The 26,354-nt window shown below is 46.8% G+C and overlaps 1 protein-coding gene across 1 annotated transcript in view; it reads right to left on the bottom strand.

The window, feature by feature from the left end:
• Positions 1-25,709, bottom strand: part of LOC127572837 (disabled homolog 2-like) — a 40,773-nt gene extending 15,064 nt beyond the window's left edge. Inside the window, 3 exon segments of the mRNA XM_052020498.1 lie at positions 1,332-1,471; positions 5,717-5,882; positions 25,546-25,709. Of these exon segments, the coding sequence (XP_051876458.1) occupies positions 1,332-1,471; positions 5,717-5,798 (222 nt within the window). The 5' untranslated portion in view covers positions 5,799-5,882; positions 25,546-25,709.
• Positions 25,710-26,354: the final 645 nt, after the last annotated feature.

Below are 26,354 nucleotides of genomic sequence, written 5' to 3'. Positions count from 1 at the left end.
CAGTCTTGCAAAAGGAGGTAGCGATAATGAGAGTTGCACAAAATTATGAGTGATAGTGTCTGTTTCCCATGGTAGGGGTGTCTAAAACCAGAAATTTAATGGGAAAGGAGATTTAAAGGGGATCAGTGTGAAAAGTTAACCCCCCTCTCCTCCCACCCTTAGAGTAGTTGGTGTCTGGAATAAACTGTCAGGAGGTGGAGGCAGGAACAGTAACATTTGAGGCATCTGGACAGGTAGTTGAATGAACAGGGCATAGAGGGATATGGAATTAATGCAGGAGGTGGGATTGTGTAGATAGTGTGATGATCAGCATAGACCGTGGGCAGATGGCCCATTTCCATGCTGTACAACTATCTTAACTTCAATCACTCCACAGTAACACTAGGACCCTGCAGTTTGAGGGCTGGCAGCTAAACTAATCTGGACGTGCACAATGTGAGCAAACCCTAATATGGACCAGGGGGATCCCACTTGCCCCTCACCGGATGGGAGGTCTGAAGGTACACTTGAGAAGTACCTTCAGACATCCCATGGCAGACTGATATTTCAGTTGATCAGGGCCATCTTGGTCCCCACTTCAGTCCTTAATTTGTCCCAAAAACCAAATATATTCACAAGCACAATCTCTGGGATAGACAAATCACACCCAGCCCACATTCCCCAGCCAGGAGACATCAAGCCTTACCCAGTGGTGTGCAAGATACCAAAGCCACAAAATTCTCCCACTGGGAGTGATCATGGACCTGTCAGAGCAGCCCACTGAGGAACAAAAATTTTAGGACAACTGCACATCTAGCTTGGCAGATGCAAATCAATCCCTGGGAGATGTTCTAGTGATGAATTTTCTGCCACGTACTCACCAGTATTAGCACCACTACACTGCCATTTGTGCACAAACTTTGCAATGGGAATAAAGCCATGAAAAGGTGCAATAGAAATGCAAGTTCATCTCAGGTTGTTGTACAGGGTCAAAGTGGCTTGTCAACTCTCATGGCCAACTTGAGCTGGCTGGCATTCTGGGAACATCACCGCTATATAGCCAACCTGCCTTGCCATTCCAGATGACAGCTGACCCAATTTTAATTGGTCCCTCATCAGCCAAGACAAATCACCACTTTGAATACATTCAGTGAATTCCAACTCAGCCAATTTTAACTGGCATCCTTTTTTTTAAAAGCTGAAATTGCTCCCAGCTCTAGAGACCCAGAGAAAATACTTAACACATTTGCCCCACCCCCAATTGTCATTAAAATCTTCCATTCTAACCCCAATACACAATTGCTCAAAGCAACCCCTTCAACCCTGGAGAGAGGGTGAAGCACAGACATTACCTTCAGTTTCATCATGGAATCCTGACACATTTGATCTCCTCTGGCATCAGTCACATCATCAATACCAATTATCTTGGCCTTGTAGCGAATCCCATCACCTTTGAACCTTGCCAGTAGGAATTCCTCAGTCTTCTCTGGACCTAGGAAGAGCAGCCAGGTGTGAACCCAACACTCAATGCCCAACAGCCATCAGACCCTACACCCATCAGAAGATTTTGGCAAGGGGTGGGTGGAGGGAGGTTCAAAAATTGACTGCTTTAAGCTCACTTAGCATGTCAGATGTACCTGCTTTAAAGGTTCATTTGCCATGCTAAGCAAGTTTCCAAATTTCACTTGCTCTGTACATCTCTGAAGTGTTCAGAATCTAGTTTAAGAGGATTATCTGCAGCTGTGAAGTGCTGGACAGTTATACTAAACCCCAGGTATTACTGAAAGTTTGCAAATGGAACTTGGTCCAAAAGTCACTGATTTACCTGCTGACACATTAACTTGCACAACCTTGAATGTTAAATAACCCCCAAGGACCAGCAATTTACACATTGCAACACTAGCACCAGAGTGTTACACTCAGACAGCTGGCCCAACTAGAAGACATCCCAAACAATTCAACTACAGCGCAAGAGGTTTCGCAGCTACCACCTCAGCTCCGGTGACTTAGGTTTTGACCCTGACATCTGGTCCCACGTGGAGTTGGCATGCTCTATGACTGGGTTTGCATGTCTGAGTGCTCTGGTTCCCTCCCACAACTCAAGGTTATGCAGTTGGTAGGTTTGTGGGACAGTAAAGCTGTCTGTAGGGCAGGCGAGGTGTGGGATTAATGGGAAGGAGGGTACAGAGAAAGTGGGATTTGAGCTGGTATAGACTCAATGGGCCAAGTTGAAATGTTACCTTCAGTCTTGAAGCAGCATTGGAGAGGTCCAGTGACAACCTTTAAAAGAGTTGGACAGGTACATGGATCGGAAAAGGTTTAGAAGGTTATGGGCCAAATGGGACTAGCTTGGATGGGGCATCCTGGTCAACACGGACCATTTGGGCTGAAGGGGCATTTCCATACTGTATGACTATTATTCATGTCACAATAATTGGTCAAGGGTTGCTGAGAGCCATTTGCCAGGTGGTAGCACTGGAGTCTCAGTGCATTCATTCTTTTCTGGTGGGGTCCATCAGGTCTTATTCACCTTGGGTCAGCTGGATTTATTGGCACTGGTTCTTGCCATTTACAACACGTGGAGAATTTAATCCAATAACATACAGCTGTGCTAGGGGTCGGTTTCTGTGGTATTAAGCTAGGAGTCTCCATCATGGAAGCAGCATCTATTGCCACAGAGAGCCATAGAATTCCTAGCTCAATATGCAGAGTTCACTTGCACTCAAAGCTGTATTGTCTGTCTCACAGGGCAGACATGTTCTATTGAATCAAATGGTCTCAACACCTCACTCAACCAGCAAGTACTGTGTGGATTCTACGTGTCAGGGCTCTGGGCCAATGATCGGCATTAAGTGCTTGACATTTAAATACCAAAGACGCTGAAGACGGCACAAATCAAATAGAAATAAAACTTCACTAGCTTGGATTTGCTTTTCAATTGAAATCAGAGACTTGAGTCAGTTTAATTATGGGTTTGTCAAAGACACCAGTTGAACAAAGTGTCAAGGCTGCAAAATGCCACCTAGTGGGAGAATTACTAACGGCAGCCGTTCCTCCATTGGGTTCCACATTACCTGGTGGGCACCAGCCATGGTCCGATCACACCCTTGCTTTGCTGTAGCGAAGCCCAGAACTTCAGCTGACCACAAACAATGCTGAACTTGGACTACTGGAATGGCATTTAAAACAGTTATTTTGGCTCAGTCTCACTTGGAAAACTTGCAGGTTTCTGGGGCTTGGCCAAGGAACTTAACCCATTGATGACTCTGGGATGAGGAGAGCATCAATTTTAATCCACGGCCATAGACAGGAGGTTAAAGTCTGGGCAACCACAAGGTCTGGGATAGTCCCTAGTGATCAGCACAAGGCCATTAGCCCTTTGCCTCACTTGGGCATTTAGAGAATTCCCTCCACTTTAACCCAATCACAGCTTGGTATGGAAACTGCTCTGCCCAACACTGCAAGAAACAGTTGTAAACACAGCCTAATCCATTATGCAAACCAGTCTCCCCTCCATGGACTCCAGCCACCTCAGGAAAGCAGCCAACATGATCAAGGACCCCTCCACCCCAGTCATTCCCTCCTGTCAGGCAGAAGATACAAAGCCTGAGAACATGTACCACCAGGCTCAAGGACAACTTCTATCCTGCTGTTATCAGACCCCACGTACACTAAAAGATGAACTCTTGATCTCCTAATCTACCTTGTGTCCCTTGCACTTTGCCTGCCTGTACTCTAACAATTCCTTATTCTGCATTGTTTTAAACTACCTCGTAATTATGCAGGGAATGATCTGTTGATGCCAAACAAAAGCTTTGCACTGCATCTTGGTACATGTGACAATAAACCAAAGCCCATTAAAACCCTCTACCCTGGATCCTCCAGGCAAAGCAATTTCATTTTAAATCTGGACTGCTCCAATAGCAATTGACACTCCCATAATCATTAATCCCCAGCTGTTCACAGATGTCCTTCTGTTCTTAACCCATCTGACCTTTGACTCAGACCCACAGACATGGCCAACTCCAGTTCAGGGGCATTTGGATGAACAGTAACCGTCTATTTCCAGCCATGTGTGCAAGTCCCATAATTGAAAGTGTACAAGTCGAGGGTGGTTACAGACCACAAGTGGTGTGGACAGTACATTGAGCAGGCGGAGGGAACTCCAGAGCTTCAACATTCTGAGCAAGGGTTAACTAAATTTTTAATGAAAGGCAGTTTCCCCACATCTTGCAATTATGCCAAGGATTCGCAATCTCCAGCCAGTAAACTGATCCAGGGATGTGCTGTACATAACCACATCCAGATCCTGGACCAACCACTGGGGACAACTTGGGGTGAATCACTGCCTCACTATTTCTCAACACCCATCAGCTATCAAGTGATCTGGAAGGATGGGAATTTGGGTCAAAGATTAATTCCAGCAGAGCTGCTGCCTCATCTCTTGGGACCCAGGGTTAAACCAAACCTCTGATGCCATCTGCATATTCTCCCTGCGACTGCCGTGACTGCTGCAAGTGGCAGAACAGGTTACAGGAGGTGGTGCTTGGGGTGGGGGGGGGGGGGGGGAGGTAGTAGCCATTTTGAAGAGATGGACTGCTGAGCTGGAACAGTCTGGATGGCTGAACGGAAGATTGACAAATCCTTTACCCGAGCAATTAAACCTCTTGGTCCAATTGTTTCCTGGGGCATCCCAATTACTTTGCAGCATTCCACAAGTCTCGAGGATTTTAGGAGAAGCTTGCTCAACACTGGGACAGGACTGAACAACATGCAGGGCACAGTGTCTCTAGCTCAGGGACCAGGACATGGTGTAGCTACTATGGATCAGAGAGGACACCCCAGTGCGAGCTGGCAAGTTCTGGATTTAGAACTGGGTGCAGGAGGTCACCAGATGGAAGTTGTGGCAGGGAGTGAAAGCAGGAGATGAAGGGAATGAGACGCCCCACGTCGAGTGACACTAACCTGTGGGATTTGCAACACAAAAAAACTTCTCATAAATATCTCAAGTATACAGAGAGGCTGGAAGACTCCAAATGCAGCCTCCAATGTGCCTTGGGCAAGGTGGTGTCATAGGTAGACAGGGTGGTGGCAGCTTTTGGCACACTGGCCTTCATCAGGGCATTGACTAGAAGTTGGAGGTCATGGTGCAGTTGTACGAGATGTTGGCAAGACTGCACTTGGAATATTGTGGTCAGCTTTAGTCACCCTGCTATAGGAAAGATGCCGTTAAGTTGGAAAGAGACCAGAAGAGATTTGAGGATGTTGCCAGGACTCGAGGGACTGAGTTATAGAGAGGTTGGGCAGGCTAGGACTATTCCTTGGTGTAGGAGACTGAGGGGCGACCTTATTGAAGTATATAAAATCATGAGGGGCGTAGATAGGGTGAATGTGCAGTCTCCCCCCTAGGGCGTGAGGAGTCTAAAGCTAGAGGGTATAGGTTTAGGATGAGGGGAAAAATTTAAATGGGAACCCGAGGGGCAACTTCATGCAGAGGGTGGTGGGTATATGGAATGAGCTGCCAGAGGTGGGTACAACTACGACATTTAGAAGGCACTTGGACAGGTATGTGGATAAGAAGGTATGGAGGGATATGGGCCAAACACAGGCAAATGATACCAGCTTAGGTGGCATCAGCATGGACATTGGGCTGGAGGGTCCATTTCCCTGCTTATTACTGACTGAGCAACTCAGATCAACACTAGAGCATCAATGGAAAGTTTATCAATTTTCTTACCTCGTTTCTTGTCCTTTTTAGATGCTTTTGTAGGCGATGTCTCTGATTGGCTGGGACTGCTGATCTCAACAGGGTCAGACATGGCTGCTATCTGGATTCAAAACTCAAGGAGTGCAGGAAGACAGCAGATCTGACTGGGAGAGAACCTCAGGACATACCATCCAACCTGTGGAAGGAAGGTTAAGGCAGGTCAGTGTGTGGTCAAGGGCTGGCAGGGAGTTCGGCCAAGTCAGGTGGTTTTAAACCTCACCCAGCAGCTGGACAAACTGCAGGGCTGAACAAGTGGTGCACTGCTGGATATCTGGGAGAGATTAAACTAAGGCATATCCCTGTGGTGATGCCAGAGGGCACTCTGGCTCAACCCTTCACTCTGGGATCCAGGCACTGCCTGGTCACAAGTTGGCTGAAGCAAATTCAAAGTCATGGTTCTGTAGGGGATTCCTCAAACAGCAATCCTATTAATATTTGCAGTTTACTAGCCTTGACCACGTGTGGCGAGTTCTTCACCCATAGCAAGAGAGGTCCTAACACAATTTGGGCTGTCAACCCCACTGTCCACTGCCTTCTGCTCCCAGTGGACGAGTTTCTGTCAGTGAGTGACACTGGCTGACTTAGACCGCTGCCACTTCAATGATCCCAGAGCTCTTCCAGTCAGCTTAGGAGGCCATTCAACCCATCATGTAACTTCTACCAGACAAGTCACCCTGAAGCTCCAATTTGGTGGGGGGGGGGGGGGGGGGGGGGGGGGGGGGGAAGGAGGAGAAGGGGGGAGGTGGTGGGTGTGGTTAATGGTCCAGCTGTTGGTTGCGGGGCTTGTAAGGAGCCCACCACCAGAGTGAAGGTCAGTACTGTGGATGCTTTGATTGTCAGAGTGCAATTCAATCTCATTCACTTGAAGCTCAGTAAAACAGTGTACATGGTAATAAATACAGGACACAAAACAGAAGTGGTGTGAAGTGGTGCAAACAGAAGTGCTAAAGTGACAGAGAGGAAGAGTTCAGTGTGAGAATGTGGCAGCCCCACCGGGAAGGGGGTGTGACAGAGGGGACTGGTTCACGAGTCTGACAGGGGGGAAGAAGCTGTTCTTAGTCTGGTCAAGATTCTGGTTACCAACTTAGACTGCACAAAAACAGGAAATTTCACCCCCACGGTCCTAACAAGGAAGGGTGTCAGCATTGCAGCCAAGCCCTGACCTACAGCACACATTGGTGAGGGAGAGGGTGGGAGCACCAGTGAGGCACCCCCCCCCCCCCCCCACCAGCCAATGGGAAGCACCATAGAGTCAAGGCTTAGTACCAGACTGCCTGGCCCACTCACAATTCAGGCCATTGCCCATGCCAGCTCCCAGGAAGTAACCCCATTGGTCCATTCACACATTTCCCCAACAACTCATTCTTCCACCCCCACCAATATGCCACTTGTCTTCACCAACTTAGTGGCCAAATCAAGGATGTGGAGGAAACCAGAGCAGCTGGGGAAGCCCACATGGCCTTGGGAAAATGTGCAAACTCCACACAGACAGCACCCATGGTCAGGATTGAACCTGGGTCACTAGAGATGGTGCCAGACCAAAGGACAGAACTTCTCAAACAGTTCTGAAAGTTTGAAACATTCCTGGCATCAATCCTTCAGCAGAAAACCAATCCCTGCCCCTGCTGGGATTGCAAGAAGTTGCTGCTTCTCAGTTTTAGTTTAACAGGTTAAAGCAGACATCTAGAAGAATTAAGCTCAGGAACTGAGGAGCCCTCAGTGCCCATCCTGGGTGTCAGACCCACCAGATGTACTGGAGTACTGCTACAGTTCACAATGGAAACACAAGGGCTTCAGACTGTAATCTAGAACTTGTCAAGGAGCTGAGCAACTCACACAGCAAGACAGCCTAAAGTTCTGGCAACTGTGCTTGGCCCACAGGGAGCAGAGGGCAACACATCTCAGAATTCAATTGTTCTTACCAGCTGGGATCCTGCTGCCTGCTACGACTGCCACAAATGATACACAACCGAGGGGCAGTGAGAGCTGGGGCTGTGTTCAAAGGTTAACCCACTGAAGAGTTAAAAGATTAGCTCCTAAACTGAAGAAACATTAACCCAGGACATCCATTAGTGAAGAGATCAGATCTGCAGTCAGATTACTGGATATGACAGAATGCATCATCAGCAGGTGAGCAGGCCCCACAAAGACCACTTCACTAATCCAATAAACTACAAATCCAGGGATCAAAACAAGTTCCAAGATATTTTCCAAATTCACCTAGGCTAACAAAATTCCTATTTAGAGTCCATTTGAGCACTTAAATGTGGAAGTCTTTTTTAAAAAATACAAACTGTGTAGTAACTTGTCATCTTGTTTAGAAGATTGAACAAGAGAGGAACAGACCCTTCAGCCCACCACATCTGTGCTGAACACAGTGCCAAATTAAACCAAGTCTCTTCTGCATGTACACAATCCATATCCTGCCATATTCATGCTTAATATTAATTACAAAGCCAGTGTTATTACTAAACCCAAGGACCCTGAGATTTTGTCATTCCCTTGAGAATCACTGAAGGGCTACATCAGCAAGGGCCATTCCTAAAATAGTCCCAGAGGAAGCATCTCAAATTATAGGTTTGAGACCAGTGATGAGGAGCACTGTCATTATCTGCCCCTCAAGCTCCAATAAAAGTGATTTTACAAAACAAGTTATTTACAGACCATGGGATCAGTTGCAGGTCAAGGGATAGAGTCACCACCAGATTTCTGGAAAGCTGACTTCCAAAGGGTTTGTTAATGTGACTGACAGCACTAGCCATTGTCCAAGTGAGCTCAAGTGCCATGGGATTCCAAAAAAACCAAGCACCTCTGGGTGCTTCAGCAGCCCCCACCCAGCTTACTGGAGCTCCAGAAATGAGCAGTGGGGTTGGGGAAAGTGGGAAACCCTTCAGTTTCTAACCCACTGCAGTTGTAAATTCAGGATGCATCAGCAACAGGGTAATTGTAGGGTAGACAGTTATTTTTCCTCTAGGGTTGAAACATCAAATACTAGAGGACATGCATTTAAGGTGGGGGGGGGGGGTAAAGTTTGATGGAAACAATTATACAGAACAGGAACAGGACCTTCAGCCTAACTGGGCTATGCCCAAGTTAGCATCTGCCTGCATTTGGCCCATATTCCTCTAAACCTTTCCTACCATGTACCTGTCCAAGCGTCTTTTAATTGTTAATGTACCTGCTTCACCCACTTCCTGTGGCAGCTCATTCCATATACTGACCTCTCTGGGTAAAAAAGTTGCCCCTCTGATTCCTATTAAATTTCTCCCCTCACCCTAAACCTCTGCCCTCTAGTTCGACTCCCCAACCCTGGGAAAGAGACTGTGGACGTTCACCCCTCATGATTTTATCCACCTCTGTGCAGGGAAAAGTTTGATTTTCCCCCACCTCCCGCAGTGCGCTGCCAGGGGAGGTGGTGGAGGCACATACAATAGTTGTTATTAAGAGGCTTTTAAATAGACACAAAATACAGGGAATGGACCACATACAGGCAGCAGAGATTTAGTTTAATTTGGCACTGTTTGGTACAGACGCAGGCTGAAAGGCCTGTTCCTGTGCTGTATTGTTCCATGTTCTGTTTTAAGTGAACAGTGGAGGGGCTTGAGAGTTTGATCATTGTAATCGCTAATATTGTTCAATTCATACCAAGGGTGGAGCAGGCAATGTAACCAGTGGAGTATTGAATGGGTGGCCAGTGGAAGACACAGGTTAGAAACAGAGCTGGACAATGAATAGCCCAGCCACTTTTCATGAGCACATCAAGGCAAAAAGCCTCTGAACAGCATAATCCAATTATCATCAAATGGGAGGTTTTAATCACCTGTACACAAGAGGGCACAGCAAGTTCAAGTCCACTGCAACAGTTACCCCAGTAACAGTTCAATTCACTTAGTTGTACATTAACAAAGACCAAATGTGCTGCTTGGACAGAATCCCTACAACTACAATCAGGCAGTGCAAGCCAGCCAGTGTTAAGTATTGCAGCCAACTCCCGTCTCTCAAACACTTCCTACGTGGGAAAACCAGCCCCCACAACAACCCAAGCAGAACTAACCCAGGGCAGTGGGCAGGGAAAGGGGCAAGCAATGGGCCAAGGGGCGACTTCTTCAGGAGGTGGTGAGTATACGGAACGAGTTACCAGGGAATGTGGTTGAGGCAGGTACACAGGAGAGAGGATAGAACTGGAACCAGCCCTTTGGTCCACGATGCCTGCACTAAACAAACCAAGTCAAATCCCTTCTGCCTAGACATGATTCACATCCCCTCCATTCCCTGCACATTCATTCATCTATTTAAAAGAATCTTAAACACCATCATCTGCTTCTACCACCGCATTTCTGGCGCCCACTCTGCCCCACACATCTCCATTAAACTCCTCCTCCTCCTCCTCCTCCCCCCCCCACCCCCACTCACCTTTAAATGCACGTCCTCTAGTATTTGAGATTTCTACCCTGGGAAGAGATCGGCTATCCAATCCATACCTTAAACTTTTATCAGGTCTCTCTTCAACAACCAAGAGAAAACAAACCAAGTTTGTTCAACTTCTTACAGCTCACACTAATTCAGGCAACATCCTGGTGAACTCCTTCTGCACCCTTTTCAAAGCCTCCACATCCTCCCTGTAATGGGGAAAACTAGAAATGCACACATTTAAAGATATTTGAACAGGTACATGGATAGGAAAGGTTTGGAGGGATGTGGGCCAAACCAGGCAAATGGGACTAGCTTAGATGGGCACCTTGGTCAGCATGGACATTGGACAAAGGGCCTATTTCTGTGCTGTGTTACTCTACGACTAAGCCATGACTACACTAAATAGTTGAATAGAGTCAAGCACAAGGTGAGGGAAAGTGCTTTCATTTCAAGGGGAGTGTTACATGGTGGCACTGATCAGGTCATCAATTCTCAGTGACTGAATGTTGAGAGTTCAAGATTGAGGCAAATCATTGAGTGGCTGACACAGCCCAGGAGCAAGATGAAACTTCTGGAGCCAAAGGCATTTCTCAGCTCCACCACATCCAAGCAGACAGGCCATAAACAATGCAGCCAGTTCAAACCTGGGGACTGGATCAGACAGCCACAGGAGTAATGACCTCTAGGCCCAGAATGCAGGGTCAAAGCTATACCAAGGCAAAACAAACCTAGTCAGATCATCTTGGGTACATCTGAAGGATATTGGTGTTGGAAGACAGTCCAGATATTCCAGTAAATATGTACCAAGTTAGAGTTTGTGTAATTTTAGGTTAAACAGATGACAAAGGTGATTAGATTGAACACAGAACAGTGGTGGACAGGCCACTCAGCTCATGTTGTGTGATCTTCAAATAGTGGAACTTTAGATGTTAGGCTGCACTTGGAGTATAGTGCAGTTCTAGTCACCACAATACATCTGGAGAGTGCGCAGAGGAGATTCACCAGGATTGGAGGACTAGAGTTATGGGAAGAGATGGGATAGCCTGGGCTTGTTTGACAAGTGACAACAAATAGTGACAACAGCAACTACTAGTGCAGTTTGCACTCAAAGCCAGTCAGACAGCCCTGGGTTACAACTAGATCCTCACTGATCCAGCTGGTAGTTAAAATTAGACTCCTTAATATTAAGTTGCTTGGTAGCCCAAACAAGCGACAGCTCAGCCTAGGAACTGGCATACCACTGAGAGGGTCTGTAGGGTGGATTGAAACATGACCCAGTGGGGCAGAGTTGTAAATGCTAGTCTGTCAGTGACTCCACCAATGTGGAATCCAGTCCAGAATATTAACACTCAAGGTTCCATTCCCAACCTAGAGCAAGTGACACACTCCATATGGAAGTGAATCCTGGTGTTTCCATCCATGAAGCCAAGTCAGAAGTTTATGGAACTCGATTTCAAAAGATCCCTTCACTAGAGAAGTCAGACACTGGATGAACCCAAGACTGGATACTCTTATTGGAGAGCAGAACAGGCAGAGTAGGAACAAACCCACTGCAACCAAGTGGTTCTGTTTGACCCACAAGGAACTTCTGACAAAGGGGTTACAGACCAAAAAAAAATCACTTGCACAGATGCTGCCCAACTGAAGATTCTGCAGCATTCTTGCATCTCCAGTTATTTTGATTTACAAAGTTAACCCACGACTACCTGGTCACACCAGGTTTGCAAATCACACACTAGTTTCAAGAAAACTTACACTGATGATTGTGCCATGGATGGGGGTTAGGAGAAAGCAAGAAATTAGTCTTATTTAAAGACTTAATCCTATATAATTCCACAAGGTGACCATATCAAAAATTCTACAAGAAGCCTCTGGACTCCATTCTAAAGTCTTTTTATGAAGTTCCAAGTTCAACACCCTCTGTACTCATCAAGCTTAAAAATCTGGGTCTCTGTACCTCCCTCTGCAAATGGATTCTCGTCTTCCTCATCAGATACAGTCAGTGCAGATCAGTAATAACATCATTTCCTTGCTGACAATCAACACAGGCACACCTTGAGAATGTGTGCTTAGCCCACTGCTCTACTCTACACTCATGACTGTGGCTGAGCACAGCTCAAACAGCATCTATAAATTCACTGATGACACCACTGTTGTTGGCAGAATCTCAGATGGTGATGAGGTGTCCAGGAGTGAGGTAGATCGACTGGTTGAGTGGTGTCACAACAACAACCTCACACTCAACATCAGCAAGACCAAGGAACTGATTATGGACTTCAGGAAGGGGAAGTCAGGAGAACACACACCAGTCCTCATTGAGGGGTCAGCAGTGGACAGGGTGAGCAGCTTCAAGTTCCTGGGTGTCAACATCTCAGAGGATCTGTCCTGGGCCCAACACATTGATGTAATCATGAAGGCATGCCAGTGGCTCTACTTCATTAGGAGTTTGAGGAGATTTGGCATGTCAAAGACTTTTGCAAGTTTATGTACAGTGGAGAGCATTCTGACATTGCCTGACTGACAGACAGACATTCTGACCTGGTATAGAGGCTCCACTGTACAGGATTGAAAGAGGCTGTAGAGGGTTGTGGACAGCCAGATCCATCACAGGCACAACCCTCCCCACCATCAAGGACATCAAGAGGCAGGGCCTCAAGGCAGTGGCATCCATCATTAAGGACCCTCACCATCCAGGACATGCCCTTTTCATGTTACTACCATCAGGGAGGTGGTACAGGAGCCTGAAGACCCACACTCAATGTTTCAGGAACAACCTTCCCCCCCCTGCCCCCTCCCCGCCATCAGGTTTTTGAAGAGTCCATGAACACTACCTCATTACAAATTCACACAAAAGAGGAATAAAGAAATTTAAATCTTGCACTGTATTACTGCTGCAAAACAAATTTTATGACATGACAGTGACAACAAACCCAACTCAAGGCAAATGCCAGGTAGTGTCAGAGAGTCACCATCTCGGTCCTGTAGGGTTCAGACAAGGTGAAGGTACAATCTGATTGGATAGTCACTGGACTAGTTTACTAATACTCAATTCAGTGCTTGATAGCTTGGATATTGGAGGATGTTTTGTTCCTGACCGAAGGTCTAAAACTGAGGGGTGTTTGATGGCTCTGGGTTTGTACTTGGAGTTCAGGATTGATTTTGTTGGGGGGGGGGGGGGAAAGAGGTGCAGGAACAAGGAGGGAGGTGGGAAAAGGAGGAGTTCTCATTGAAACCTGCCAAATGTCAGATGGATAGGTTCTTGACTGGCAAGGGAGCCCAGGGTTAGAGGGAGAAAGCTGGAGAATTCAGCTGAAAGAAAAGCCATGATTGAGTGGTAGAGCAGACCTGATGCGCTGAATGGCCTAATTCTGCTCCTATATCTTATGGTCTAGAACCAGGGGGTCAGTCTTAGATCACATGGTAGATCATTCAAGGTTGAAATATGACTTTTCTAGGTGGGTGGGGAGGAATCTTTGGAATTCTGCACCTACAGTCTGTTCACTCAGATCAATGGGTCCCTCGATACAAAGGATATGGTGATAGTGCAGAAAGAGTGTACTAAGATAGAAGATCAGCCATGAACTTGGAGCAGGGTAGGTGGTCTCTGCTAACGACCAATTCTCTCCCACCCAAAGGAGCAGCAAGGAGGGCAAATCTACAATACTCCACCCACAGAAACTGGAGTCACTGAGACCCTTAACCCTTTGTACACAAGGCTATATCCAAAAATAACCTGTTTCAAATGGAAGGAACAAGATGGACAAGGTTTACATCATTAGGAACATTGTTATTAAGTGACCAAGGTTTGGAACCAAGTTCTCCAGGTTACTACAAAATACACAAAGGAGACAGGGTAGGCAGCAAGTGATTAATTCAAAAATCAAGTAGTCATCGGGTGGAGTTAGAAAACATTTGCAGCAACAACCTTTGAATTTAGAGTGGAGTTGATAACATATTAATGCTCTTCTTCCACCCCCCCCCCCACAATAGAGAAATATCAGTCCAGTATTTTTTTCTTTTGAGATTTTTTAGTTTGTTTCAATTTATTACATATAATTTTTTGATTTGGGTTTTTATTATACAATAAATCTATTTCTTTCCCTTTGATTTTTGTATTATATTTGCTTACTAAGAGACTGGGGTCTAGAATATATTTCTTATTCTTTTGATTATATATGTCATGATTCTCCTCCCAATCTTTGTATCACATGTATAATCATTGATGTTATATATTAATCTGTATTAGTTTGAAAATTAACAAGACTGAAAAGGACAAAACATTGGCAAATGTCTATAGACCACACCCCACCAGGGATAATATAGGGCTTCATACAAAATCAAGAAGCAGTCCATGTAACAAGAGTAACAACCACAGGGGATGAGTAGGTGTGCCATCCTCCCAGTGTACAAGGGATTGTTTTCAAGATCAGCAAGTTAGATGGAAGGGGGTCATTTTAGATCTAGCATTGGACAATAAAAAGTTTGATTGGTAGTTTAAGGATTGATGACAAATTGCACAAGTGATCCAGTCTAATCTGAATCTAGGGTGTTTAAATCTGAACAAAGACTATAAAGAGGCAGGGACAATTTGGTGGACTGTGAAAATACAAGAGGCATGACGTCAAGCAGTGGCTTATTTATAGTTTGCAAGTAATAGTCCTTTGAAGCAGAAGCAGTACAGCCACAGCTAAAGCACCAAGATTGCATTAGATTAGAGGTTTCTAATATTGCAAAGAGCAGCAAACCAAGGATTGGGGAGAATTCAGAATTCAAAAGGAAGTCAGTAGTTGAGCAAGAAACAGCTAGAGATGCAAAATAGCCAAAGTTCCTTAAAGCAAGTAAGGAAAAAAAAGTTATTGGGAAAGGAAATCTGTTTCTTCACAGGACTACAAGTTGTAGAGGACTACAAGTCTGGAGCAAAGAAGTGCTAGAAAATTAGTGGAGACAAGAGACTGCAGATGCTGGAATCTGAAGCATAGAAGACTGCTGTATGAACTCAGAAGGTTGAGCGGGGAAGTGGACAGTCAGCATTTCAGGTCAAGGCCCTTCATCTGGATTGGAAGTACAGAGGAGATGGTCAGTATGAAAAGGTGAGGGGAAGGGATGGGAAAAGAGCTGGAGGCTAGGTGGCTGAGGACAGACAGGTCACTGTGGGAATGGGAATTAAAACAGCTGGCAACCAGGAGCTCCAGAAGGCCTCTGGTATTGGCCATTACTGTCCTGGGGAAGAGATTCTGGCAGTCCACTATCTATGCCCCTCAATCTTATACACCTCCATCAAATCACCACTCACCTTCCTACACTCCAAAGAGAAAAGCCCTAGCTCACTCAACCTTTCCGCAAGACAATTCTCTAATCCAGGCAGCATCCTGGTAAATCTCCTCTGCACCCTCTAAAGCTTCCACATCCTTATCATCATAAGACCAGAAGTGAACATAATACTCCAAGCGTGGTCTAACCAGTGTTATAGAGCTGCGACATCACCTTGTGTCTCTTGAACTCAATCCCCTGACTAATGAAGGCTGGCACACCATCTGCCTTCTTAACCACCTTATCAACTTGCACATCAAATTTGAGGGACCTATGGGCTTGGACCTAAGATCTCCTTGTTTCTGAACAATGCTCAGAATCCTGCCATTAACCTTATACTCCATCTTCAAGTTCATTCTTCCAAAGTGCAGCACTTCGTTTTTCTGGATTGAACTCCATCTCCCACTTCTCTGCCCAAATCTACATCCTGTTGTATCCCACAACAACCTCCTACACTATCCACAACCCCTCCGACCTTTGTCATCAACAGATCCCTGCAGAACATCACCAGTCAACCTCCTACAGGCAGAATACTCTCCATCTACCACCACCCTCTGCCTTCTGCAGGCAAGCCAATTCAGAACCCATACAGCCAAGTCTCCATGGATCCCATGCCTCATGACTTTCTGGATGAGCAGAGGCCACCTTGTCTGCACTCAGTGGGGGGGCTGAAGGGATAAGCAAACCAGGAGTCAGAGTGGTCCCTGCAAAAAGCAGTGGGGAGGGGAAATTGCATGTTTGGTGGTGGGATTATTTAGTAGCTTGTGGAAAGTGTCAAGCGTGTTAGATATGTAGGCCGGCAGGGTGAAAGCAAGGGACCAAGGAAACTTCTTTCTGGGAGATGTGGGGGAGAGAGTTCCACCAAAATTTGTAGTGGTTAATAAAGGTGTAAAGTAGTTAGTGACCAAAAAGGCATAGGTGCCCAGGACCCAGTGGTCTGTATCCAAGGGCTATGAAGGCACTAGATAGATCATAGATTGACACGTTCTCAGTTGGAAGGTAGCAAGTACCTTCTACTGGACTGAAAGTGTAAGACTAAATAGTACAGAATTCTAATAGATTTCCCCTACTAATGAAGTGGGAACTTCACTTGGAAAGCAGGTTTGGATTTATAAAAGTAAAATCATATTTGGCAAATCTGTCAAGAGCTTAAGATGCAAGGAGCAGAATAGAGAAGGTGCCACATTAAATGGATTCGTGCTGTACTGGATACAGTGTGGATCAACGATTGGTTAACAAGGCCAGGATAATGTGGGTACCAATTGGGAGGCAGTGGGGTGCTGCAAGGACTAGTGCTTGGGTCCCAACTGTTCCCAATCCAGTGTGGTATCCAAGTACCCCTCCCACCCCCACTAATGACAAAGCTGGGTGGCAATATGGGCTGTGAAGAGGATGGAGGGGGGCAAAGCCATGGCTGGTGGAATACCAAGTGATTCATTGTACAAACATTAAAGGCATTGACAGTCTTGCATGTCCTTATACACATGGTAACATACAGGTACAGCAGGCAATTAGAAGGCCAGCACTTTGCCTTTGAGGATTCAAGTGCAAACATAGACCTTCCAGTTACAAGGCTCTGCTCGCTACCCAAAGAGAAAGAATGGTGTGTAGGCTTTGGATTGTGTATGGGGTGGGGGGTGGGTGGTGAAGATGAGTAGACAGAGTTCCTGTACTTGAGCCCAATGTAAAGTGATGAGGTTTCCCTAGGCCAGGGAGACCAGAACCAGGGGTCAGTCATAAAGTGGTGAGTAATTCAAGTCAGATTTCATCACGACTAGGGAATCTTTAGAGATGAGACCACAGATTGTGGAATCTGGAACAAAAGGAGCCAGAGGAATTCTGTGGCTCGGGCAGCATCTGAGGGGGGAAAAGGCCAGATAATATTTCACGTCAACCCAAAATATCAACTGTCCATTTCCCTCTACAGATGCTGCCTGACCCAAGTTCCTGCAGCAGTTGGTCTTTGCTAGGGAGTCTTTGGAATTTACTACCCAAGAGATGGACACCCAGCAGCTGAGTAAATTAGAGACATGTTTTGTATGGGAGGAATCAGGGTTACGGTGCAGGAAAGTGGCACCAGGTGCAACATCAGCCCCAAGCTCAAACAATAGATTAGACAAGGTCAAATGGCCCACTCCTACTTCATTGCCAATAGCAAGTAATGCAGGCTACCATAGCAACAAGTGACATTTAGTTCATTAGCTATGGGGTGTTGTACCTGCCTCAACCACTTCCTGTCAGTCCATTCCATATACTGGCCACACTGGTTTGCCCCTCGTGTTCCTATTAAATCTCTCCCCAAAACCTAGACCCTCCAATTCTTTATTCCCCAACTTTGGGGAAAATACTGCATTCACCTTATCTATGCCCCTCATGAGTTTATACACCTCTACAAGGTCAGCCCTCAGTCTCCTACATGCCAATGAATAAAGTCCTAGCCTACGGTCACATTGTTACAAATCCTTTCTGCACTCTTTCCAACTTAATGACATCTTTCCTACAGTAGGGTGACCAAAACTGAACAATACTACAAATGCAGCCTCATCTTGTACAACTACAATACAACTTCCAACTTCTATCCTCAGTGACCTGACTAAGGAAGGCCAGTGTGCCAAAGTCCTTCACCACTGTCAGAGGTGGATGTCCCTACCATTCAAACCTTGCCTAGTGATCCAGGAGGGAGCACCAGTGGAATTCCTGCATCTGCCAAAGTGGAAAGGCCTTCAATTGATCTTCCAGTTCTGGAATCACAGGCAGGACCTGCATCTATTGCTCATTCCAAGGTCCCTCAGGTCAGTGATCGGCTATAATCTTTCTAGTGAAGGTGCTCCCAATACTGTTAAGACAGTTCTGGAATTTGGATGCTGGAATGAAGGACTAGTGACACTATGGTGAAACTTGGAAGTGATGTACTCCTGCACACGTCTCCCCCTCAAAAGATCACTAGTTCAGAGGTACTGTCAGTGTCTAGACAAGCAACAGCAGTACATTTTGTAGATGGCACACACTGCAGCCATGGTGCATCAGTGGGGGGAATGACATTTTGGATAGATGAGTGGAAAAGCAAATTGTGCAGAGGATGCAGAGTCTGCAGAGAGAGATATAGATAGGTTAAGTGAGTGGGCAAGGGTCTGGCAGATGGAGTACAATGTTGTTAAAACGCAAGGACATCCACTTTGCAAGGAAAAATAAGATCAGGTTATTTAAATGGCGAAAGATTGCAGCATGCTGTTGTGCAGAGGGACTTGGGAGTGCTTGTGCAAGAATTGCAAAAGGTTGGTTTGCAGGTGCAACAGGTTATCAAGAGGGCAAATAGAATACTGGCCTTCATTGGTAGAGGGATTGAATTTAAGAGCAGGGAGGTTATGCTGCAACTGTACAGGGCACTGGCGAGGCTGCACCTGGAGTACTGCATGCAGTTCTGGTCTCCTTACTTGAAGATATACTGGCTTTGGAGGGGGTTCACCAGGTTGATTCCAGAGATGAGGGGATTAGCCTATAAGGAGAGATTGAGTTGCCTGGGACTATACTCGCTGGAATTCAGATGAATGAGGGGAATCTTATGGAAAGATAAAGCTATGGAAGGGACAGATAAGATAGAGGCAGGAAGGTTGTTTCCACAGTTAGGTGGGACTAGAACTAGGGGACATAGCCTCAAGATTTGGAGGAATAGATTTAGGATGGAGATGAAACTGCTTTTCCCAGAGTAGTGAATCTGTGGAATTCTCTGCCCAGGGAAGCAGTAGAGGCTACCTCATTAAATATTTAAGACACAGATTTTTGCAAAGTCGAAGAATTAAGGGTTATGGGGAAAAGGCAGGCAGGTGGATCTGAATCCACGACCAGATCAGCCATGATCTTATTGAATGGTGGAGCAGGCTCGATTGGCCAGATGGTTTGCTCCTGCTCCTACTTCTTATGTCCCAATCAAGCAAGTTACTTGATGTTAATCTGCACTTGTCCAGTCAAGTAGTTCTAGGAGGTCTAATCTGTCACTGCAGGACACCGAGCCCAACCCACTCTTGTAGTCATGGTACACAGCCAGTCCCATTTCTTGTCAAGATATCCAGCATGGTAGGGTGGGGAAGAACTCCTGTAACATTACTGAATGTAGATGGTCATTGCCCCACACTTGTGGCACTAGTGTTACTGCTACATAACCTTGCTGCACACAGGTATGGGCTAAGTTGTGAATGAAATCAAACATTGCACACTGAACATTCCCACTGACCTTCTGTAACAAGGTCAAAACAAAACAGCTGGGAAGGATGGATGGGCTCAGGACAATTCCCTGAGGAATCCCTGTAGTGATGTCCTGGGACTGGGGGTGATTGACCTTCCTTTGTGCAAACAATTCCACACTGGCATTTACCCTATGTTACCAGGGCACTGATGCCACAGTCAAATGCTGCCTTGATGTTAAGGTCAATCACCACTAACTTTGGTCTAGGCTTGGACCAAATCTGAGGTCTGAGCCAAGTGATTCCAGCAAAACTGTACTGAGCATTGGTGAGCAACTAACACTCTGTAGCATTGTCAATACCATCCAGTACTTGTAGTTGGCTGGATTGGATTTGGGCAGATGCCAGTGCTGGAAGAGCTTGGCTAGAGGTGCAGTTAGTTCTGGAGCTCAGGTCTTCTGTACCACAGCACTCTCAGCCACATCACATTGGCCAATCCAATTCAAAGTGGCTGCTGATGGGGATCTCAGGAGGAAGCAAACATTTATCATCCAGTGGCACTCAAGGCCAAAGTACTTGTATGTCTTAGCACTAATGCTGAGCAGTGCCATCGTTGGGGACGTGGGGGGGGGATGTTCTTGAGGGACATTGAAGACCAACCAGTAGGGCATTGTGCTCTTGCTGCTCTACACTTCAAGTAGTTCTTCACTGAGGGGGATGATTCATCAGCTGGAGGACACAATGACCAGGTTTCCTTGCTCATATTTGACCCAATGCCATGAGGTTTCAAGGGGTCTGGAGTCAACGACAGTAAACCAGCCCAGCTGTATACCATTTGTTGTCATCCATAGCCTTCCCACTAGTGGGAGGCTATCCAGCGAATGTGATGGGATCAGCCTTGGTCTAGAAATGTCAGTGCAGCCTCACGAGGCCCCCTCTCACCATTCCTGATGTAATGGAATTGTGCCTCCCAATGACTATTCACTGGGCAAGTTTAAACACTGGTCTCCATGCCTGAGACACCTCTGCAAGGTGGAGTAAGCTGGGAAATAACTCACCCCCCAAATTCTGTGCTCCTGTCTCCATCATCATGGCAGAATGCATGGTAACTGTATGACCAGTGGCTTAAATGAAATACACGGCAGGTGTTCTGAAGAGACGGTGGATGCTGAAATCTAGAATAACAACCAACCTGCTGGAGGAACTCGGGGGCCGAGCAGCATCTGTGGGAGGAAAGAAACTGGTAGTGTTTCGGGCCCTGATGCAGGGTTTTGACCCAAAACATTGAAAATTCCTTTCCTCCCACAGATGCTGCTCGACCTGCCGAGTTCCTTCAGCAGGTCATTTGTTGACAGGTACTGGTTTTGCCCAGAGAAGGAATAATCCTTCTCATGGAATACAGGGGCTAAGATGGATACATTTTACAGGAGACCTCTGGGCGCTCTGACAGTGTGGGGTGGTATTGGAGCACTGCTTTACTGGTTAGTAACTGGCTCTGATAGGAATGCATTGGAAGTGGAGAATGCAGATGAACACCCTGCAGAGATAGGATCAGGAGGATTAAATAAACTGTTCTAAAATAATGTTAAGATTTACTGAAAAGCAGAAAACTGGGAAGCAATGTCTGGAGTCAAAACACTACTGGAGGAATGCGACACAAGATAAGTGGCTGAATGTTTGTTGCCAAGGTCAATGCCAACATGGAGGTTACCAAGTCTTGATGCTCATTTGTTGCTGTTGATTACAGCAACACAAGATTTAATCTCAGAACACCACAGAAGTGAAGATAAAGCAGGGCAGCAGTTCAAAGCTTTCACAATGCACTACAGCTCAGTCATGTTGGAACATGCTGGTTACTTATTCAGCTGACATTAGAGCACTGATTGGAACAGGAGGGATCTAGACCAAGGTACCTGAACAGCTGGGACTTTAACCTTCAAGAGTCCTGTTGGTGTACATCACTTCTGCGCCACACCTCCCAATAATTCAGAGGGAATTCTGAACTGAATTCTGAAATCTTGGCTCCTTAACTCAAGCCCATTGCCCTCAAACAATAGGAAATCATCACCTGCTCTCTGCCATTCCACTCCAGGTCTCTTACCACCTCCCTCACCTGTCTAAAGAGGTTAGTTTTCACTGACAAGATCTTCCTCCCCATCTTAACTGGTTTGGAGCTCCTCACTAATGCAAATACTTCAGCATTGCTCTCCCAGCTGGTTATGCATTGTTTGATGTCACCAGCACCAATCTTTTTAATAGGACAGAACAGGCCCTTCAGCCCACCACATCTGTGCTGACCTTGCCAAGTTAAACTAAACCTGTCTGCCTGCACATGATCCATATCCTCCAATCCCTGTATGTTCAGATGTCCATCTACAAGCCTCTTAAGCACCACCACCAGCCCTTTCCAGGCACCCACCACTTAAACTTGCCCGGCACATCTCCTTTAAACTTTCTCTCACCCAGAAGATATTCTCTAGTATTTGATATTCCTGCCCTGGGGAAAAAGACCCACATCCCAATTTCATGCTAGAATTTACTCATTTCCATACCCCCCACCATTAACCACATCCTCAAAGGATGAAATTTCAACATCAAACCACAGCTATTAAATACACAAGATAGTGTTAGTTTGAGCATCAAGATTCTGCCTTCCCCAGAATACACAGGAGGTTTTGCCAAAGTACATCAAGAGCATGGAGGGGGTTGTGGGAGGTGGGAATTTTGGACTGTCTAGTCAGCTGAAGTCATGACCACTAGGCAGAATGGAATTGGGAGATGTAGAAGCTGAATTTGTGGAGATCAGAGTTTAGGAGTAGGAGTAGGAGTTTGGAATGTCATGTGGGTTCAAATGAGCATATTAGATGCAAGACCAGCTCAGGGAGACAGACAAGCAAATGGTCACTTTCAAACTAGTTACACAATCTGGATGTATGACAGTGGGGCACCTTTGTGTTTGTCTCCAGTGAGCAGGCAGCTACAATCCTACTCCTAAACATTTTGGTCGGCAGTGGGATCTGATTTAGTCAAACACAGTAGGCAGGAGAAACTTGACACTGGCCTTTTAGATTCATAGTCAGTTATACAGCACAGAAACAGGCCATTCAGCCCAACTCACCCATGCTATCCAAGTTCCCATCTACACTAGTCCCAGATCCTTCTGAACTTTTCCTATTCATGTACCTGTCCAAATACCTTTCAAGTGTTTTTGTACCCATATCCTCTGGCAGCTCATTCCATGTACTGACCACCCTCTGGAAGCCTGGTACAATATACCAAGAATAAGATAGTGAAAAGCTATGTGCAATCCAGATTCCATTCACAAGTACATTGAGGTAGTAAAAAAAATGTAGAATACAGAGTTGGAGAAAGTGCAGCACAGATAGACAGCAAGGTGTCTAGTTAACTCTTTCTTCCAACCCCCCCCCCAAACCTATACCCTCTAGTTTTAGACTCCCCTACTCTAGGAAAGAGACTGACCATCCACATCCCTCATGATTTTAAGCCTCCATCGGTTCACTGCTCAGCCTCCTTTGCTCTGGGAAGAAACAGCCCCAACCTGTCCAGTCTCTCCTTACAGCTCCTTCCCAGTCCCAGCAATATCTTTGAATCTTTTCTGCACCGTCTGCTTATACAAAAAACTCAAGATTGCTTCCTCGTGCTGCCAGAGGAGATAGAGTAGTCCCAGCCTAGAGGAAGTGACCATGGTTGGGACTGATAAAACCACCCCCTGAAGTGGCAGCATTTCACCAACACCATCCACAAACTGGGGAACGATGAGGTTCATGCAACATGCAACAACGTTTCTCAGAGTGAAAATGTGCCCAGCAAGTGAAGCTCCAAGGCCATCAATGCCCTGATTGGATGAAAGCTGCCTGGATACACCTCACATGTGTTCCAGTGCAAGATGGGAGGATGCTATTGTAGCCCATCTCCCCCCAACCCTTGACCCATCCCATGTACAGCACAGGAACAGGCCCTTCAGCCCACAATGTCTGTGCTGACCACAATGCCAATACAAACTAATCCCATACCCCTCCATTTCCTGCTGGCTACATCAAGACTTCCCTACTCCTCTCTAGGTGGTCCATTTAAGACCACCCTGCCATTCAAGATCATGGCTGATGTACCTCTGACATTCCCCTGCATCATCCCCATACCCCTCTATATCCTGGATGAACTTGACAAGTCTCCACAGCCTGAGAAAACTAAGGCCCACCGAGAGAGGAAAGTGCTTCCTCACGATGGCCAGCCCCTTCCTCCGAGGCCATTCCCCAGCCAGGGAAAACATCCTCCCTGCATCCAGACTGTCAAGCCCGGCAAAGTATTTTGTATGTTTCAGCAAGACCACCAAATTCTCCAAAGCTGTTTCCCCACAGGGAAGGGGCAAATCAAGAGCGAGAGATCGTGTTTCAGTTGGAGATGCATAATAGTCAAAAAGCCCTGGTGTTGGTGTTGCTGAGTCCAGTAATGGTTGTATATGCACGAAACCAGCATGGTTCACTACTACACTCCTGGTGAGGGACACAGATTGGTCAGGAGCAATGGGGGTAGACAGGGTAGAGAAAGCATTCTTTCTCCCCCTACCCCCACCCCCGGGTGGAAATGTCAAATACCAGAGGGCATCAGTTTAAGGAGATTTTTGGGGTGGGGTGGGGGTAGCGTGGCATGAGATGAGAAGTGTGCAGGGCACATTTCTATTCAAACACAGTAGGTGCCTGTAATGTGCTGGCAGGGCCAGTGGTGGAAGCAGATACAATGATGTTTGAGACATTTACAGGTATATGAATAGGCAGGGAATGGAGGGATGTGGTTCATGTGCAGGCAGCTGGGATTAGTTTGAATTGCCATTGTGGTCAGCACAGACCATAGGCTAAAAGGCCTGTTGCTGCGCTGGACATAGAACAGAACAAGGCATTGGTTAGGCCACACTTGGAGCACTGTGTGCAGTTCTGGTCACCACACTATAGGAAGGACATGGTGGCATTAGGAAGCACAGAAGAGATGCACCAGTTACAAGGAGAGGACAGGATGGACTGGGGCTTCCTTCCCATGGAGAGGAGGCAGAGGGTTGACATTTAAAATAGAGGGGTGTAGACAAGGTCTTTCTCCCCCAGGCTAGCAGAGGGTGTAGGTTTAAGGAGAGGGGGAAGATTTAAAGGGGAACTGAGAGACAACTTTTTCACTCAGAGGGTGGTCAGTATATGGAAAGAGCTGCCAGAGGATGTGGTTGAGGCAGGTACAATTACAAGACACTTGGACAGGTGCATGGAAAGGCTGAGAGGGGTATGGGCCAAACACAGGCAAATTGGACTGGTCCTTGAAGACACCAGGGACAAGTTGGAACTGGTTTATCATTGGCAGGTACCAAGGTACAGTGGAACAAAAGACACCTTGCATACCCAGTGGGCCCATTTCCATATTGTGTAACTGACTGGGGATTTTCTGAGGAGACAAGCAAACAGCCTCAAGGTGGGAAAATGACCCAGAAAGCTGAGGGGGGGGGGGTACAACAGTTGGCTAGCACAGGGCTGAATGGCCTCAGATGCCATTCCCACTGGAACGGAGAGCCAACCCAACCGGTTGGGAAGTCCACTTCCAGCAGATGACTGCTCCTGGATTTGCTGGGGAATCCTGGTCAGTTACCCCCGAGAGGGGCTGGACTGCTGCAAATACTCCCCCTGCACAGGGGCAACCTGCAGCCAGTGTGCCACAGTCTCTGCCCGAGCAAGTGGGGGGGGGGGGGGGGGGGGGGGAAATGCATAGCAGTTACAGTTATAGACAGGGCAGTGGCCAGCGCACAGCTGATGCCAGCGTTAACCCCTGGCCCCCTCATCTAACTGCTCGCGTTGAAAGCGGCTGGAGGTAAAGAAAAAAAAAGTTTCAGCAACTTACGGGGAGCCTGAGCGGACGGGCGAACCGCTTGCAGTCCACATTTCCCGGGTTTTAAAGCTGAAAGACTAACTCAGAGCGCCCGGTGCAACTGTCCAGCCGGGGTGGGGACCGTTGTCTCGGAGAAGTTTCTAATCAGATGCTGGCAGCTGGAGACTTTGGTGGAATGTGCCGTAGTCTAGCAGGGACAGCCTCTTCCCCACCCCCCGGCCGCCAGGGTTAACCCTCTGCGCGCCTCCCATCCCCACCAGCTACAGGTTGCAAGGTATAACCTCACCAGCACCGTCCCCGGATCTACACCCCCGAGTACACGCCACCGAGACTGGAGGGCTCAGTCGACCAGGGCAAGTGACCAGCGCCATGGGACAAGTCCTGAAACTGTCACTGCAACTGGCCCCTTGGAGGGACCCAGGAGGGAGGGAAGTAGACCATTTGGCCCATTGAGGCATTCCCACATCCTTGCCCTTCTTTAACCAAGCAGGGACTGTGCCCACTAGCAGTTCCTAGATCCCTCCCCAGAAGGGGACAGAATAGATCTACACCCGCCAAAGAGTTTCATTGTTTGCAAAACCTTTGAAAACTTTTCCACAACTTCATGGAAGCAATTCAGAAACTTAGTCATACAACACGGAAACAGGCCCTTCTGCCCAACTGGTCCATGCTGACCAAGATGTCTCATTTGCCAGTGTTTGGCCTGTAACCTATAACTATGATCACCGACTCCAAACTTTGCAAGTCTCATTTCCAGACCTGGGAATTACAGACTGATCTGTCCCTCTACTTGTGGTCAGCCTAATCCAGTGAAGAAGCTC

This window comes from Pristis pectinata, chromosome 7 (assembly GCF_009764475.1).
Source record: "Pristis pectinata isolate sPriPec2 chromosome 7, sPriPec2.1.pri, whole genome shotgun sequence".
NCBI lineage: Eukaryota > Metazoa > Chordata > Chondrichthyes > Rhinopristiformes > Pristidae > Pristis > Pristis pectinata.
Note: the sequence above shows the minus strand (reverse complement) of the source record. Positions and strands in the feature narration are given on the sequence as shown.